Source organism: Agrilus planipennis, unplaced genomic scaffold (assembly GCF_000699045.2).
Source record: "Agrilus planipennis isolate EAB-ADULT unplaced genomic scaffold, Apla_2.0 scaffold24, whole genome shotgun sequence".
NCBI lineage: Eukaryota > Metazoa > Arthropoda > Insecta > Coleoptera > Buprestidae > Agrilus > Agrilus planipennis.
In genome coordinates, this window is record NW_020439076.1 from 1,273,136 (window position 1) to 1,287,467 (window position 14,332).

Genomic DNA, 14,332 nt, shown 5'->3' on the forward strand with positions numbered 1-14,332 from the left:
GAACTCGAAGAGCCATACATACACGTAAATCATTCTTTGTAAATAGGTTTTATGAATAAAATAAACTGGAACTAGAAATGATTCTATTATTTGTTAGGTAACTGCTTAATTTTGTGTACGAAAAAATCCATCCGAAAAAGTTCCTAAATAAGAAGACCAATTCTGATTTTCTGCGTCTAGAAATTTTGCACATCTTTCCCCTTTATTTAAATTTTCACATTTGCATTGTATTGATAGTCTATGAACTGTTAAGATTCCAAATTTCAACTCTGATATTTCATTAAAATACGCAAATTCCGATGATATATTATTTATTGTATTGGACGTTTTCTTTAGCAGAACGCCTCTCTGTTTTAAGCATTTATTTATAAGGGAATCTTCTACTGTTGATATCAAATACAACGGCAATTGATCTAAATAAATAAAAAATATATACTTATTATTCCTATGAAGTAATCAAAAATAACTTTTAAAGGGTAAATGTCGTTTTATCTAATAATTACCTTGGGAATCTACAGACCCTTTCATACTTTTGTTGATACATTTTAAATCATTTTCCAATAATATTTCGGTATCGGTAGTGGAGGGCACCCAGTATGTCACAAGTATTAAGTCTATTCCTGTGCTATTTTTGTGTAATGGTTTAACAAGATTTCCTAAAATCACAATTACATGTGAAAGAATAAGTGAAATGATATAATAATATTTTAAATTACCAACTGTAGTTGTTCTTGGTACTTTGTGAACTGTTTCTTCTTTTGTGCTTCTTTTACTCCTCCAAAAGCCACCATCTTTTCTCTCTCTCATTTCATTTTCTGATTCTAAATCCCAAAGTGTATAGGACACATTAGAGTTTGTTTTATTTGCAACATTGAATTCAATAAATTTCTTTCCTTCATTTGATGTTTCTTGTGGATTCAGGTCGCGTACCTCAAACTTGGATTTTTTAAGTTTGTGGTTTTGATTTTTAAAGTAGGTTTCTCGTAAAATTTGATTGGGCAATGTATTTAAATCTGTTAATAGTCTTTTCTGCGAATTTTGCACGTTTTGATAATCATACACGCCATATTTTTTGTCAGCTAAATTTTTCTTTAACGCTTTTCCGTGTCGTCCCTTCTTACCCTGACCTTTGGAATTATTTTTATTAACCTTTTTCTCTTCTGATTCGGAGATAGTTTCGGCGTTTTCGATATTGGTTTTACTTCTAGGATCCCTGTTATTCATATTTCGTCTTGAATTTAGTAATTTCATGTTTGAATGTAATGCATTTCGATTTTCAGGGCCCTGTAAATAAGCATTATCATAGTCTGAATCCAGATCATCGTCTCCTAACATATTTTGGGGATATGAAGACCAATCTTCTGAAGGTTGTTCGTAATCTGAATCAAAATCTGGTTGTTCTTCACTTATATGTTGGTGCTGTTTTTTATTTTGAAAATATTTTTCATTTTTTGAATTCGATTTTTTGGGCACTGAAGATGATAAGTCTGGAATATTGTTATTCTTATGTCGAAAATTCGACCCGTCTCTGTACTTATTAGGGGACTTATTACTGTCATTTATTTCATCTATTTTCACCTTTTTGACACTGGGAATAACACCAACTTCTCCATGTTTCAGAAAATATTCCCTTGCCTCATCTACTGGACTTAAAATTTTGCTTGAATTGAAAAGGTCATTTTCTGAACTATAAATTTTAAATCCAGGTGGTTGATCAAATTGGCTGAGGGCGTAAATGTTAACTACCGTAGTGGAATTGTACCTTAGAAGACACAAATCCGACTGCGTTTGCTTTTTAATTTTTACGTCTATGGGTTCATCGTCTGGTCTATTAATAAATTGAAAGATGTCTTGGGAGCCCTCATGATTCTTACAATCTCCTGTCCAATACAAGAACCAATCATAACCATACTTGTCCGTCTGTATCGTCAATCCTCCCATTTGGGCACCCACCGTGTCGATAAATGGATCAGTATAAATTATGGGTTTCCCAGTTTTTCCGTCCAATATAAATGTTTGGGAATAATAGTAAACGGGGAAACCAGGACCCTTCTGGTACTTTATCAAAAAATCAGTTACGTTATCATTATTAAAGTAACCAGGAACAGGCACGCTCAGTGTTTCTGAATTTGGAATCGTATAATTCCACAATAGTTTTAAAGTTTTCCCGTTCACAGCAATAACTGTGCTATTGAATATTGCACTCACAATATCTATTATACCATCCCCTGTTATGTCTACTAAAACTGAAGGAGACAAAATCCCTTTGTTCTGGTCTTTGTAAAGGACTTGGGAAGCGCTAATATTGCCAATTAAGAGATCTTTCAAATTTATTAGATACAGAGCACCACCGGTTGTTAAACTTCCGGTGCCGAATAAAATTGAATAATCTCCATCAGTTTCAACCAACTGTGGTTTGCAATAGCTGGCTATTTCTCCGTCAGGGGTTGAAATTTGCTGTAGAATAGTACCATTCTTTCCTGAAATTACCATGAGGTGCCCTACTATAACATCTTTTTCGATTGAATGTGTAGCTACGATGTCGGAAATGTTATCATTATCTAAATCCGGAATAATAGTAGGTTGATAAACGTTAATTTTTGAAGAAGAAATAGACTGATCATTCAAGAGGTCCCACATAAGACTACCGCTCTTGGAATTAATCAGACGTAATAATCCGCTTTTTCCAGCTAATAAACAATCAGAAATATTGTCACCATTAAAATCAGCCGTGCATATTATGTCGAAAACTGGAACAGGCAACCAGTGCTTCCATAATATATTACCATTTGTGCCATTTAATGCCATTATTCCCCCACCACATGGCTCTGATGTATTCATAAATATGGGGCAAAATATATCAGAGGGTACTGTATCATCATTTCCTTTTTTTAAAAAAATATTGTGAATATTTTCTTATTAAATATACAAATTGAGTACCTGTGCTAAATCCAAATATAACATCATCCACACCATCGTAATCTACGTCGACAACTCTCACAGCCGTTTCGGAAGTCAGTTTAGGAAAATCAATTTTCCAAATTTCTTTTATCTCAAAACTACTACATTGCACAACTTTCTTTTGCGATTTTGTGTACGAAGACTTTAGTGCGATCCAATTTTTAAGTTTGTCAATAGGTAACGGAAATAACGACACCAAAATAATTACCAACGCAATTAATCCTACAAATGAACGTAAAAATAATTTTCCCTGTGTAAATTTGTATGAAAAGTTCCTACCTACTAATGCCGCTAAAGTTAATAAAGCACACCAAAGTGGTTTACAAAATGCTTTACATGATTGTTTGTTTCTTATTCTAGTAGAAATATTACTGGATTTTGTTATTTTTCTTCTAGGAGCCATCAAAGGTTTCTTTACACTTATATCTTCAAACTGAAATAGTTAAAAATGATAAAATTTACACTTATTTAGAATTTTCGTAATTATTGCACAAGTAAATGATAAACAACTGTAGGTATTTACATAAAAATAAACTCCAGGCTATTTTATATTCAAAACAACAATTGCATAAAATTATGAAGCTATTTTTGTACCTTGTAACCCCTTTTGCCATCTCTAATAAATACTTCATCCTCGATATCACTAAGATCGTCTTCGTCCAAAGACACACTTTCTCTAACTTCTCCTGATAAATTCATTTTGTTATTTGTTTCAAATTTTTCTCCAACGTAGTACGTTTTATAAAAACCCAACGTTTTGATTTTTAAAGTGGCATTTCACTTTTTGGAGAACTTTCTGTTATTTATATATATTTGGTTTTAATGAATTATTTCAGTGATTAAAGTTTCATAAAAAAGTTTATTTTCAACAAAACAATACAGTGTTTTTATGGGAACATATGTAAAGATAGCCATATTACTTTACTAGAATGCTCATGCTTAAAAATATTGATTTATTAGGTGATGGAGATACAATGCATACATTTTCTATTTGACCAATTAAGTAATTAAAATGGTTGTTTTTTAAATTAAAACTAGAAAAATATAATTAACAGTTGTCTTCTTTTACTTTTCTTCCAGGGTCAATGAATAGTAATCGATTTTATGACATGCTAAAATAAAAAAAAAATTGAGTTTATTTATAATGTTTCAAATACACCGAAACATTGAATCATTGTTTTTTTGAAGTAAATTTTTAAAGTTTACTATTTTAATGTCCATATTCAAAATTAATATAAAACGCAATGACTGACAAGGAAAAAATCAGAGATCAAAATCGTTATATATATATACGAGATTAAAAGATTAAAAGAACAATTCACAAGTAAAAAATTATTTATAACATTAAATAAGCACAAAACAAAAAAAATAACAGACTCAGCTGCCACGACCCATTGTTCTACTTAAATGTAATTTTATCATTATAAAAATCAAATTTTTCACCCAATTCTTTAAAAATTAAAGAAATTACAGAATAAAAAAGAGAAAATGTAACAAAAAAGGAAAGGCAGAAAGTTTTCAGTGTTTTTGAGAAAGATTTACTAAATAATTTAATTTTTTGTTACCTTTCTATAAGACTTGCTCTCATAGATGTTGTGATATTTGAAGGGGCCGATTCATTCAATCTAAATACAGACTCAATTACTGTCAATTCAGTAGATGTTGTATCCAGTCCTGTAAAAGCACTCCAATCATTAACAACCATCCCAGCTCCTATTACTTCACTCCCTCTGTTAACAGTTCCAGCCTAGTAGTATTAAATAACATTATTAAATATCAGATTATCTATTTGCATTTAATGGATAAGCAAGTACAAAAAAAATAAGTTGTTCAAACAGAAATGATTAATGGTCAAACAAGGAATAAAAGAGAAATAATAAATAAAGATAATTATTTTTATGTATGTTAAAAACAAATAAATTTCAATATTAATATGTATTAAAATTAAAACGTAAACTTACTGCAAGAGGCACTTGTAACAAAGAAGACAATTCTTCAAGGTATGTAATGCTGGTATTTGGATGTACAAGACCTCCTAAATTGCTCAAAACACAATATGATCCAACCAAAACATTATTTGCAATTGTTTGTCTGAATACTTCAACTTGTAACGTGTCTGCAATTATTTCTTCTGTTTCCTAAAAGTATACCAATATATCGAAATTCTCAAACATACATTTCTTATCAAACATTTTGAACAATAGATAATTAGATACAATTAAAAGCCTCTTTCATTAATTTATTACATCAATAAATTGATGAAAACTGATTAAACAGCATTCTGTGGTATTTCTTTAGCAAATCAACACATTGTTAAACAAGTAAATAAAAAATCATGCACATGTTGATTACTTTATACTGGTTTTACTTACTTTATCTAAATCAGGATGAACTAAAGCTACATAATCGTTACATGCAATTACATTGCCTAAAGCAGACAACCTTTCTTCAATTCTCTCGACTTTTACAGATTCGGGAAGGGCATTTCTTAAGTGTTGTAATTCTGTATCTAGTGTTGAATTTGGTACTAAAAGACCATTTTTATTTCCAACACACATTCTACCAATTATCCTACATCCTGCTAATGCTGCATGAACCACAGGGATTGTTTGTGACAATTCGTCTTCAAATACGCTGGATTCAAATAAAATCAATTAATGATCACTTATAAAAAACAATAAACATGCCACGTACCTGTAAAAATTCTCTGAACCTCCTATACCGACAAGACAGTATGCGTTGGTTAATTTTGCAAAGACACCTATTTCATTATTATTTTCAAATTGAACTCGAAGAGCCATTGTATCTAATGTGAGCAGTTGTACAAACAAAAATTTTTTAACAAATTAATGTATTATTATATGAAATTTCACAAGTATAACCTATTTGTTGTAGTTTTTTAATGTTTAATGTGCTTACCCTTTCCACACTAAAGTTTTAACAAATTTCCATACTTTTTGAAAAATATAACATCCATACCATCTTTTACTGTTCATAAAGACTTTATCCATACTTACCGGAGACATTTTAATTAATCCAAATGGCGGATGCTAGCCGAAAATTAATTTTACAAATATTGTTTAAGAAAATTTTTGGTATTTTTTTTATCCATGTTTTATTATTATAATATTCAGTAATCAAACAGAAAAACGCTAATTCATACAGTATTACTCACAACAATTTAAAACTGCAACAGTACTGATTTAAAATAAAATTTAAGGCCCCGCTTCTAGCTTTAACTAAGTATAATATTTTAAATTTTATCAAAAATTTTGGGCATCCTATAACAGTATATAAAAATTTAAAGTATATATTAAAACAAATTTGCAGTTTCTTTTTCATTTCATTACAAACATCTTTAAATTTTTCTAATGTTAAAACAAAAATTACATTATGTATCTATGTTGAATAAACTAGAAATCGTTTGACAATTTCGGTAGTTTATATTTACCTATGTAATTTATTGATCAAACAATTTCATACAAAACGCGTTTTATTTCGTATTTAAAATTGTCATTTAATGTCAAAGCATTTTAAATTGTTTTAAATAGATATTTATTTAAGTGCCATAAAAGGGCTACAAAATGGTAGGAGTAAAAATTGTAGAACAGCGTCCAAATGATTTTATTTACGGTATATTAAGAATAATGTACATAGCTTATAAATATACGCACTCATTTTCGTTTTTTAAGATCCCATTTTTACTGTATCGAGTGATAAAGATTTTTTAAAGGCGCAAATGAAATCAAGACTCTCCACGATGCAACTTGTAAGAATTTAGTGTAGTATTTTCTTTTTAGTTAAGAAAACTTATTCATGAATATATTTTGTAGGCCATATGCCCTATTTTTCCTACTATGTTTTCCGATTTAGCCCAATATCCAAGGCAACAATTTGTCGTTCGGCAGCCGACTCTACCCGCAATTTTTAAAAATATTACAGGTATACGAAGAACTGTAGTAAGTTATGATTTTCCCAAAAACGTGGACATTGAAGGAAGAGATAGATGCAAATTCTTTAGTCGGTTAGTCCTTTTATTAAATACAAAAGATAAGTAATTGGTATGTCCTGCGATAAAAATATTAGAATAAAATCAAAAACCAAGAAATTAAAAAAATTCTAATATGTTTTTCTTAAATTAAATTAAATTATATGCTCCTAAAGTAATATTTTAGGCCTAAAAGTCCCAAAATACCACCCCTTCCTTTAAATGCAACTCGTCCCTGTTCTTGCCAGAGTATTGAAAGTAGTGATGAAAGCGAGTCTAGAGTAAAATTATGTGCCGACATGGGAATACAAACTCGTTACAGAGAATCTTCAGCTCAAACTTCACCCTGGCAACCTGACTATAAGCTTATGGAAGATTGTGATCCCGAGATATTAAAATTGGATTTCTTAAAGTGGGGTATGTAAATATCCACGGTGAGATCACAATAAAACTTAGTGCCTTTACTAATCTTTTTAAAAACGAAATTAAATAATGTCAGTATTTCTTCCATCTGAAGAAGCCACTGGTGTAATGCGGTCGAATGTTCGCGCGGTGCAACGGTTCAGCTGTGCGCGGTGCAACGGTTCAGCTGTGCGCGGTGCAATGGTCGGAAAATGATCATTTTAAGAACTTAAAGCATCATCCCCTTTATTCATTCCTTTGCTTATTATTCTGATATTGTGTTTATTTATTGCCTTTAAAAATTCGAACATGTGGTTATTAGTCGAGATTCTAACTGAAATTATTTTGAATCGATACTTGCTACTTTTCCAAATTTAATGGTACATTACACAAATATTTAGGTAATAAACTTTCCCTACTTTGAAGTATTTTAGAACGCTTTTGTTGGTTAATAACTTATGCCAAGTGATAGGACCTTTCTTCGGCACTTATACCGATAATTAAAAACGACACCTCTCTACAATGAGAAAACATAATAAGATTGTGATTATTTGAAGTTCAATGTTTGGGATAGTATTTTAAAATATGACTTAAAAGGTAGCGGCTTGCCAGCTGGTGAACACGAAGTACAACTTATACAAAGAGCTAGGATGAAAAGGAAATGGGAAGAATCCATGCCCCCCGTTATCGACGAAGAAACATTGAAAAAACGGCAAGAAATTATAAAAGCTATCGAAATTAACGAATGGGCTTTTAGGGATCAGGTATTGGAAACTGAAATAGATTATAACAAAATTTGTTCGATTTTATTACTGTGTGCAGGAAATTCAGGACATACAGGACTTAAGACTCGAACTTCTCGAGCAAATGCTAATCGAGTTGCACAAAAAAAGCAAAACTAGATCGGAACAAAAACTTGAATTCTATACCAAAATTAAGGAAGCAGAGAAAAATGAAAAAATATCTAAATTGAGGCATCATGCTCAAAGAGGCACGTATAAAAAATTATTTTTTATTTAAATGCAAAGCTTACTAATTGTTACATATTAATTTTCGTAGAACTCAGAAAATTAAGAATGCGAAAAGAAGGAATAAACAAGAAATTCGGTTATGTGGACGTAGTTACAGAACATGCGGATAGAAAATCGGAATTGTATGGGCCCCAAATGAGACACGGGGAACATCCAAAGAGATGGCACCAAGTTATTGACGAAAGGATGAAAATGTACAAAGCTCGTTTCATAGGTAAGTTCAGGCAGACAATCATTTTTGTATATACATTTCATGGATTATATTTATTTAAGGTGTCGAAAATATTCCGGTTACACCAGATTGGATAGACGAAATTACAAAATCGAAAAAAGATTTTTCACCTGAACTTCCTGGCACACGTCTATGCATAAGGGAAACTAAATGGACGATACCAGTGTTAAAACAATGGTACGAAGAACTAAAAAGTTTGAGGATCGAAAAGAAGTCGAAGTGTACTTTGAGGGAAAAGTTATTAGACAAACCGGAAACACCTCTTACTCCTGATATATCAGGCATTGACGATGACTTTGAGCATTTATTCCAAGCGGTTATTGTCCTGCAGAAAGTTTTGAAAGGAAGAGCTTCCCAAATTTTGGTAAAAAAACTTTCCTTTTAATTAACTTCGTTTTCTCTTTTAGAAAAACTTCCTTGGTAATTATAATATAAAGTTTCTGTTAGTAATTATAGTTCTAACCAGTAAGTTAATGTTCAAAGGTTTCCTTTTCTTTTGGTACGCTTATATTTGATCCATGACTGGTCTGATTGAAATGTTTTTCCTCTTTTTAAGATTTTTGAAGGTCGGGACACATGCAGGGAGTTAATACGTGAATTACGAACAACACATGGTTTAAGAATGGAGGATAAGCAGGAGAAACAGGAACAACGCCTTGAAGTAATGTCTCAGCAAAGAGATCGAAAGAATTGCCAGATAAAGGTAAGTAAACAGTAAAAACCAAACAAATGGGATCATAAATTTGTTATTTTTCATATGGGCGAGAGGTGATATTAAAAGGGGATTGTGCATTTTCCATTCAAAGCACTGATTTCTTATTGGTGTATCCAAAGGTACCAAAATCGTCCAAATGGAGTAACAAAGTTTTCGAAAAGTTTTTTATAAAAAGTGTTTTCTATACACATGTTTTCATAACTTTTCCATTTACGATTAGATTGATACAGTACAAGAAGATTTAGCTAGACTTGCCGGTGGTATCGTCGGAACTCTGTTAGACTTCCTAAATAAAGCCTTACAGAAACTTCTAGACGAAAGAAAGGCTCATGCACTTTGCTTATATATTGAAAGGGAACGTGCAAAAAGGGAAGCCGCAGAAGCTGGCCGTAGACAAAAAGAATTGCGGAGGATGAAAGAACATGACGAAATGTTCAAACAGGTTCGCACTTAAATTATCTTTTTATAGCAGAAGGGACAATACAGCAAATCAACTACTTTTCAGATAGTAAAAATCCATCAAGAAACAGTGGATCTTTACCTGCAAGACATATTGGTAGAAGGAATGGAGTTTTCTTCGGACGATGATGCTAAATATTACATTAAAAAGTTAGCTGACCAAGTCGATGACGAGGCATTTAACAGCCAAAAAAGGTACCAAATATACCATACTTTTTCTGAACGCACCTACCCTTAAACGTTGTTTTTTTTTATTTATTTCAGCCCCAATATATTGGAGGAAGAAGAACTAATAGCTGATCTTTTTCATAACTTTGTATTGCCGGATGTAGAAAAGAAAATTTTAAGAGAGAAAATGAGGAAAAGACAGCAAGCACGACTGAGATCTGTTCATGATGAAATTTACAATAGAGTGGATGTATTGGACTTCTCTAAGGGTAAGGGTAAAAGTATTAGTGGTATAGCAGCGATAAGTTACTACTTTAATGTTGAATTTATTGTTCAGAGGAAAGTGAAATAGAACCTCTTCCCGAAGATATGCTGGCCCAAATTCTGGAGTACCTTAAAGAACAAGAAAAAGGACCGGCTTTGGAAGGCGAAGGAGTGACAGGTATGTTTCTGCTTTAATTCTTTCAAAAAAATACATCTCGTTTTATTTCACAGATACACATCCTGTTGTTGCTGACTCTTGGTCTCAGCAACACCAAATATTACTGGAGAGTATAGCCACTGAGGTAGAACAAATTCTGGAAGCTGTCACTGTTTCCACAGTAGTAGAACCAACTACTCAAGAATTACAAGGTAATTTTTATTAATAAATTTAGTAAGTAGGTACTTAATAATTATAATTTCAGAAGAAATTGTTGATACTGATGAAGTAATAAAAGAAGAAACCGTTGATGCTCCAGAAGTAAAAGAAGAAATTGTTGATACTTCAGTGATAAAAGAAGAAACTGTTGATGCTCCAGTGACAAAAGAAGACACTGCTGATGCTTCAGAAACAAAAGAAGAACCTAAAGAAAAACCTGCTGAAAAGGAAGAGCCGAGTGCTGTGACCGAATCAGAGAACCAATGAGTTACATCCCAATTTTTTATTAGATAATACAATCAAGAAATTATATGCAATATTTATCAAATATACATATACATATGTAATTAGGCACTTTAAATTATTCTTTTACTTCTTCAATTGGATGAAGTACCTATATTACATCGTGCTTAGGACACATAGGTACCTATATTAAATCTCGGTATCCTATGTTCATTAATAGTGCTACTCATAAGTGCGTAATTAAAACGCGCACCATATAATTAATTTATTTTTGTGAAATGAAGACGAACGAGTACCTGTATCGTATGTATATGGTCGTGAGTGGTACCAAATGAATGTGTAGAAACCTTAAAAACATGGAAAAGGCTTTTTTTTGTAGGACTGTTCACGTGAGTAAAAGTCCTACGTAGCGAGACAAAAAGCGGTTCAGGATTTTCTAATTTATTTTTTTTAAGTAGTTTAATTAGTTGTAGTGGTATGGTTTGTTGGACAGGAAAAGAATTAATAACATTATTCAGATACTTTATTTACAGAAAGCTATAAATTACAGCAAAATAAAAAAGTTTACTATCACAATACTCTAATGAAGTTTGACAATGTTTAAAAATGATGAGAATCAAGAAAATTAATATCATTTCTTTCCTATTTTATTATTTGCGTGCTTCCGTGGGGCCCACCTTAGAGCACTGCTGTCAACACATAATCGAGGTCTCTTGTACTGACTTGATCTAATGTGTTCATCTACCAGTTTTGGAGTTACACATATAACATGCTGCCCTTTCCAATATTTTACCATATTCATACTTTGAAGGGTCGATATAATATCAGTCTGTGTAATACTGGTCATTTGACTGAAATTAAAGCAATTTATTGAACATATCAAAGAAATTAATTAGGAATAAGGTATTTATACCTTAAATCTTTAATAGACAGTGTTCCTCTAAAGTCCCTCAATATCTCTAACAACACCCAACTCCAATAACTCCTGTAACTTAATTTACCTAAGTCACTTAAGGGTTGTTCAGGACTTCCCACTGTCCCTTCTAGCCTTGAGAGTTCATAACTAAATGCAATAAGTAATTTCCCATATCCTTGTCTTTGGTATGGTGGCAAAGTTAGTATACAAGCAACATTGTTACCATCTGGAGATTCTTTTTCCTAATAATAAATAATAATGAAAAATGTCTATGAAACAGCTTATAACTTGTAATAATGTATCTCTATAATCTATACATTTGTTTATTCATTGTCAAATAAAAAAAGAATAGGTACAGTACAAATTAAGAAATGAGAAGCTATTACCTTAGAAAAGTATCCCACAATGTGAGCACCTTGCTTATCAACTTCACATAAAATATAGAATAAAAACGGTTCCACGTCAAAATATAGTGTTTTATGGTCTAAAAATAATTTGGCAAGTAAACATAAATTTTGACAGTAAATCTGGAAGAGAATATCAACAATAAAATATTATAATGCTGCATACAAATATTATCACATACTTTGTGATCCTTCCCATCCACTTCATAAACTGAAAGGGTTCCTTTTCTATATATTTCTTTCCCAACAGGTTGTCTCCAAGTACATTCACTCTAAACATAAGAATAAAAAGAATAAATAAATAACACAAAAGTTAAAGCTTAATTTAAAAGAAATTTATGTTTAGATCACGCTATGACTAAAAAGGAAATAAAATTGCTGGGAGAGGGAAGATTGGGGAAAATTTTTGAGCAAAAGTATAAAAAAGGAGTCTCAATAGGATTGTTGTATTATTATGATAAAATTTTCATTCATTAAAATTCTTACCATGTGATACCTATAACTCTTCTCCAATCTCATATATTTCAGACAATATTCACAGATCCACAGTTTGCTTTGCCTTCCGTATTCATCTGGATAAGGACTAAAATACCATGTGTCAATCTCAAATCTTCCAATTTGAATTTTGTCTATGTATTTTACTTTTGTAATTTGTTCATGTTCTTTTTCTAGTGCAGCTGTAGTGGGGTCCATTTCAGCATATCTATAAAAACAAAAATAGGTAGGTATAATGTGCACAAGAAAGGTTTCTTTTGTACTGACGTTTTTTGGATATGATTAATTTCATCATGTCTTCTTTTCTGATTTCTGGTTATCTTACGGTCAGTGCTGTCATTCAGTAAATCAGTAACTACAGGTCTGTCTTTCCATATCTTATCATTGAGACCCTTTCCCCCTTCCGTTAGATGAAATCTAGCTGACATAATTCTACCCCTAGGTACCTAAAAGATACATAAGCAATTAGGTGAGCAGTTTCACAATATTGTTTCGAGTATTTACCCATTCATCAAGCCGCCTATTATATCCTTCGTAATGAACGTAGTACTCATATTGTTGTTCATTTTCATTAAATCTGGTTTGAATTATCTCAGCAGGATCTGAAACAAAGAAATAATGTATTTGTAATTGAACATTGAGGTTATAAAATCTACTAACGCCAAGATTCATCTGATCTTCTCACTAAATAATGTTCTCCTATGTCCAAAGGTTGCTCTTCAACACTTTCATTATCTTCGTCGTGAGGTAAATTAGTTTTATGATCATTTTCTGCTTTTTTCCCCATATTTTCGTTTGAGCTTGTTGTTTCCACTTTCAAGCCATCGGCCATTTTGGTTATTGTTTTTTGGTTTCTGTCTTGCAAATGATAAATGCTGTCTATCTCTGTCCAACTAACAGAAAACAATGTTTTTGATTATATTTCTAAACGTAGCATGGCGCCATCAGTCCGCTCGCTTATTTTAATATTTCTATTTTCTGCTATGACGTGGCGCTAATAGTCCATGGGCTTGATTAATTTAAAAACGCTGAATAGTTATTTAATATTATATATAAATGAAATTATGAGTGCTATTAGCACAGGGCAAAGTAGTATTATCATTGATTTCTGTACATCTATTATAAAACCATAATGGCCGACATCAGTAACAATGTGCAACAACTGAAAAAGAATGATGGCCGACAACTACAACAATTAGAAAAGAATGATGGCCGACAACTGCAACAATTGGAAAAATGATGGCCGACACTACGTCATAGTGGATCAATAAAAATGGCCGGGGGCAGGGGGAAGATTGAGTTCTTTTTGATAACAATAAATTAATGCAGACGTTGCAATCATAATATTATANACAAGTAAATGATAAACAACTGTAGGTATTTACATAAAAATAAACTCCAGGCTATTTTATATTCAAAACAACAATTGCATAAAATTATGAAGCTATTTTTGTACCTTGTAACCCCTTTTGCCATCTCTAATAAATACTTCATCCTCGATATCACTAAGATCGTCTTCGTCCAAAGACACACTTTCTCTAACTTCTCCTGATAAATTCATTTTGTTATTTGTTTCAAATTTTTCTCCAACGTAGTACGTTTTATAAAAACCCAACGTTTTGATTTTTAAAGTGGCATTTCACTTTTTGGAGAACTTTCTGTTATTTATATATATTTG

At 31.7% G+C, this 14,332-nt stretch overlaps 4 protein-coding genes across 4 annotated transcripts; 1 reads left to right on the top strand and 3 right to left on the bottom strand.

Annotated features, from left to right (window-relative positions):
- Positions 1-32: 32 nt before the first annotated feature.
- LOC108741454 lies at positions 33-3,700 on the bottom strand. The gene is made up of 6 exons (XM_025977268.1): positions 3,556-3,700; positions 3,241-3,394; positions 2,941-3,183; positions 717-2,885; positions 504-656; positions 33-413 (listed from the first exon to the last, which is right to left on the bottom strand). The coding sequence occupies exons 1-6, from the start codon at positions 3,658-3,660 to the stop codon at positions 106-108; spliced, it is 3,132 nt and encodes a 1,043-aa protein (XP_025833053.1). The 5' UTR covers positions 3,661-3,700; the 3' UTR covers positions 33-105.
- A 100-nt stretch (positions 3,701-3,800) lies between these two features.
- LOC108741461 (eukaryotic translation initiation factor 6) lies at positions 3,801-5,880 on the bottom strand. Its single transcript, XM_025977280.1, has 5 exons — positions 5,656-5,880; positions 5,334-5,595; positions 4,923-5,099; positions 4,527-4,708; positions 3,801-4,073 (listed from the first exon to the last, which is right to left on the bottom strand). The coding sequence occupies exons 1-5, from the start codon at positions 5,760-5,762 to the stop codon at positions 4,064-4,066; spliced, it is 738 nt and encodes a 245-aa protein (XP_025833065.1). The 5' UTR covers positions 5,763-5,880; the 3' UTR covers positions 3,801-4,063.
- A 512-nt stretch (positions 5,881-6,392) lies between these two features.
- Positions 6,393-10,901, top strand: LOC108741820 (cilia- and flagella-associated protein 91). Its single transcript, XM_025977269.1, has 15 exons — positions 6,393-6,594; positions 6,654-6,730; positions 6,795-6,985; positions 7,137-7,366; positions 7,949-8,115; positions 8,174-8,342; positions 8,411-8,596; positions 8,656-8,978; positions 9,171-9,317; positions 9,550-9,771; positions 9,835-9,983; positions 10,053-10,225; positions 10,294-10,398; positions 10,452-10,589; positions 10,643-10,901. The coding sequence occupies exons 1-15, from the start codon at positions 6,546-6,548 to the stop codon at positions 10,861-10,863; spliced, it is 2,547 nt and encodes an 848-aa protein (XP_025833054.1). The 5' UTR covers positions 6,393-6,545; the 3' UTR covers positions 10,864-10,901.
- A 443-nt stretch (positions 10,902-11,344) lies between these two features.
- LOC108741837 (histone acetyltransferase KAT8) lies at positions 11,345-13,518 on the bottom strand. Its single transcript, XM_018476798.1, has 8 exons — positions 13,315-13,518; positions 13,159-13,256; positions 12,922-13,100; positions 12,646-12,862; positions 12,342-12,431; positions 12,142-12,282; positions 11,753-11,997; positions 11,345-11,690 (listed from the first exon to the last, which is right to left on the bottom strand). Exons 1-8 carry the CDS (start codon positions 13,484-13,486, stop codon positions 11,471-11,473), a joined length of 1,362 nt encoding a protein of 453 aa, XP_018332300.1. The 5' UTR covers positions 13,487-13,518; the 3' UTR covers positions 11,345-11,470.
- Positions 13,519-14,332: the final 814 nt, after the last annotated feature.

Excerpts from the sequence above, each read along its gene's own strand:
- LOC108741454 (XM_025977268.1), bottom strand. The coding sequence starts at position 3,660 with ATGAATTTATCAGGAGAAGTTAGAGAAAGTGTGTCTTTGGACGAAGAC. Across the intron at positions 3,184-3,240 it reads AACTTTAGCGGCATTAGTAG|GATTAATTGCGTTGGTAATT; the intron begins GTAGGAACTTTT and ends GTTCATTTGTAG. Across the intron at positions 657-716 it reads ACCAAGAACAACTACAGTTG|GAAATCTTGTTAAACCATTA; the intron begins GTAATTTAAAAT and ends TTGTGATTTTAG.
- LOC108741461 (XM_025977280.1), bottom strand. The coding sequence starts at position 5,762 with ATGGCTCTTCGAGTTCAATTTGAAAATAATAATGAAATAGGTGTCTTT. Across the intron at positions 5,100-5,333 it reads TTCATCCTGATTTAGATAAA|GAAACAGAAGAAATAATTGC; the intron begins GTAAGTAAAACC and ends GTATACTTTTAG. Across the intron at positions 4,709-4,922 it reads TGTTACAAGTGCCTCTTGCA|GCTGGAACTGTTAACAGAGG; the intron begins GTAAGTTTACGT and ends TAATACTACTAG.
- LOC108741820 (XM_025977269.1), top strand. The coding sequence starts at position 6,546 with ATGGTAGGAGTAAAAATTGTAGAACAGCGTCCAAATGATTTTATTTAC. Across the intron at positions 6,595-6,653 it reads TCCAAATGATTTTATTTACG|ATCCCATTTTTACTGTATCG; the intron begins GTATATTAAGAA and ends TCGTTTTTTAAG. Across the intron at positions 10,399-10,451 it reads GGAAGGCGAAGGAGTGACAG|ATACACATCCTGTTGTTGCT; the intron begins GTATGTTTCTGC and ends TTTATTTCACAG.
- LOC108741837 (XM_018476798.1), bottom strand. The coding sequence starts at position 13,486 with ATGGCCGATGGCTTGAAAGTGGAAACAACAAGCTCAAACGAAAATATG. Across the intron at positions 13,101-13,158 it reads ATAGGCGGCTTGATGAATGG|GTACCTAGGGGTAGAATTAT; the intron begins GTAAATACTCGA and ends TGTATCTTTTAG. Across the intron at positions 12,283-12,341 it reads TGGATGGGAAGGATCACAAA|ATTTACTGTCAAAATTTATG; the intron begins GTATGTGATAAT and ends ATTCTCTTCCAG.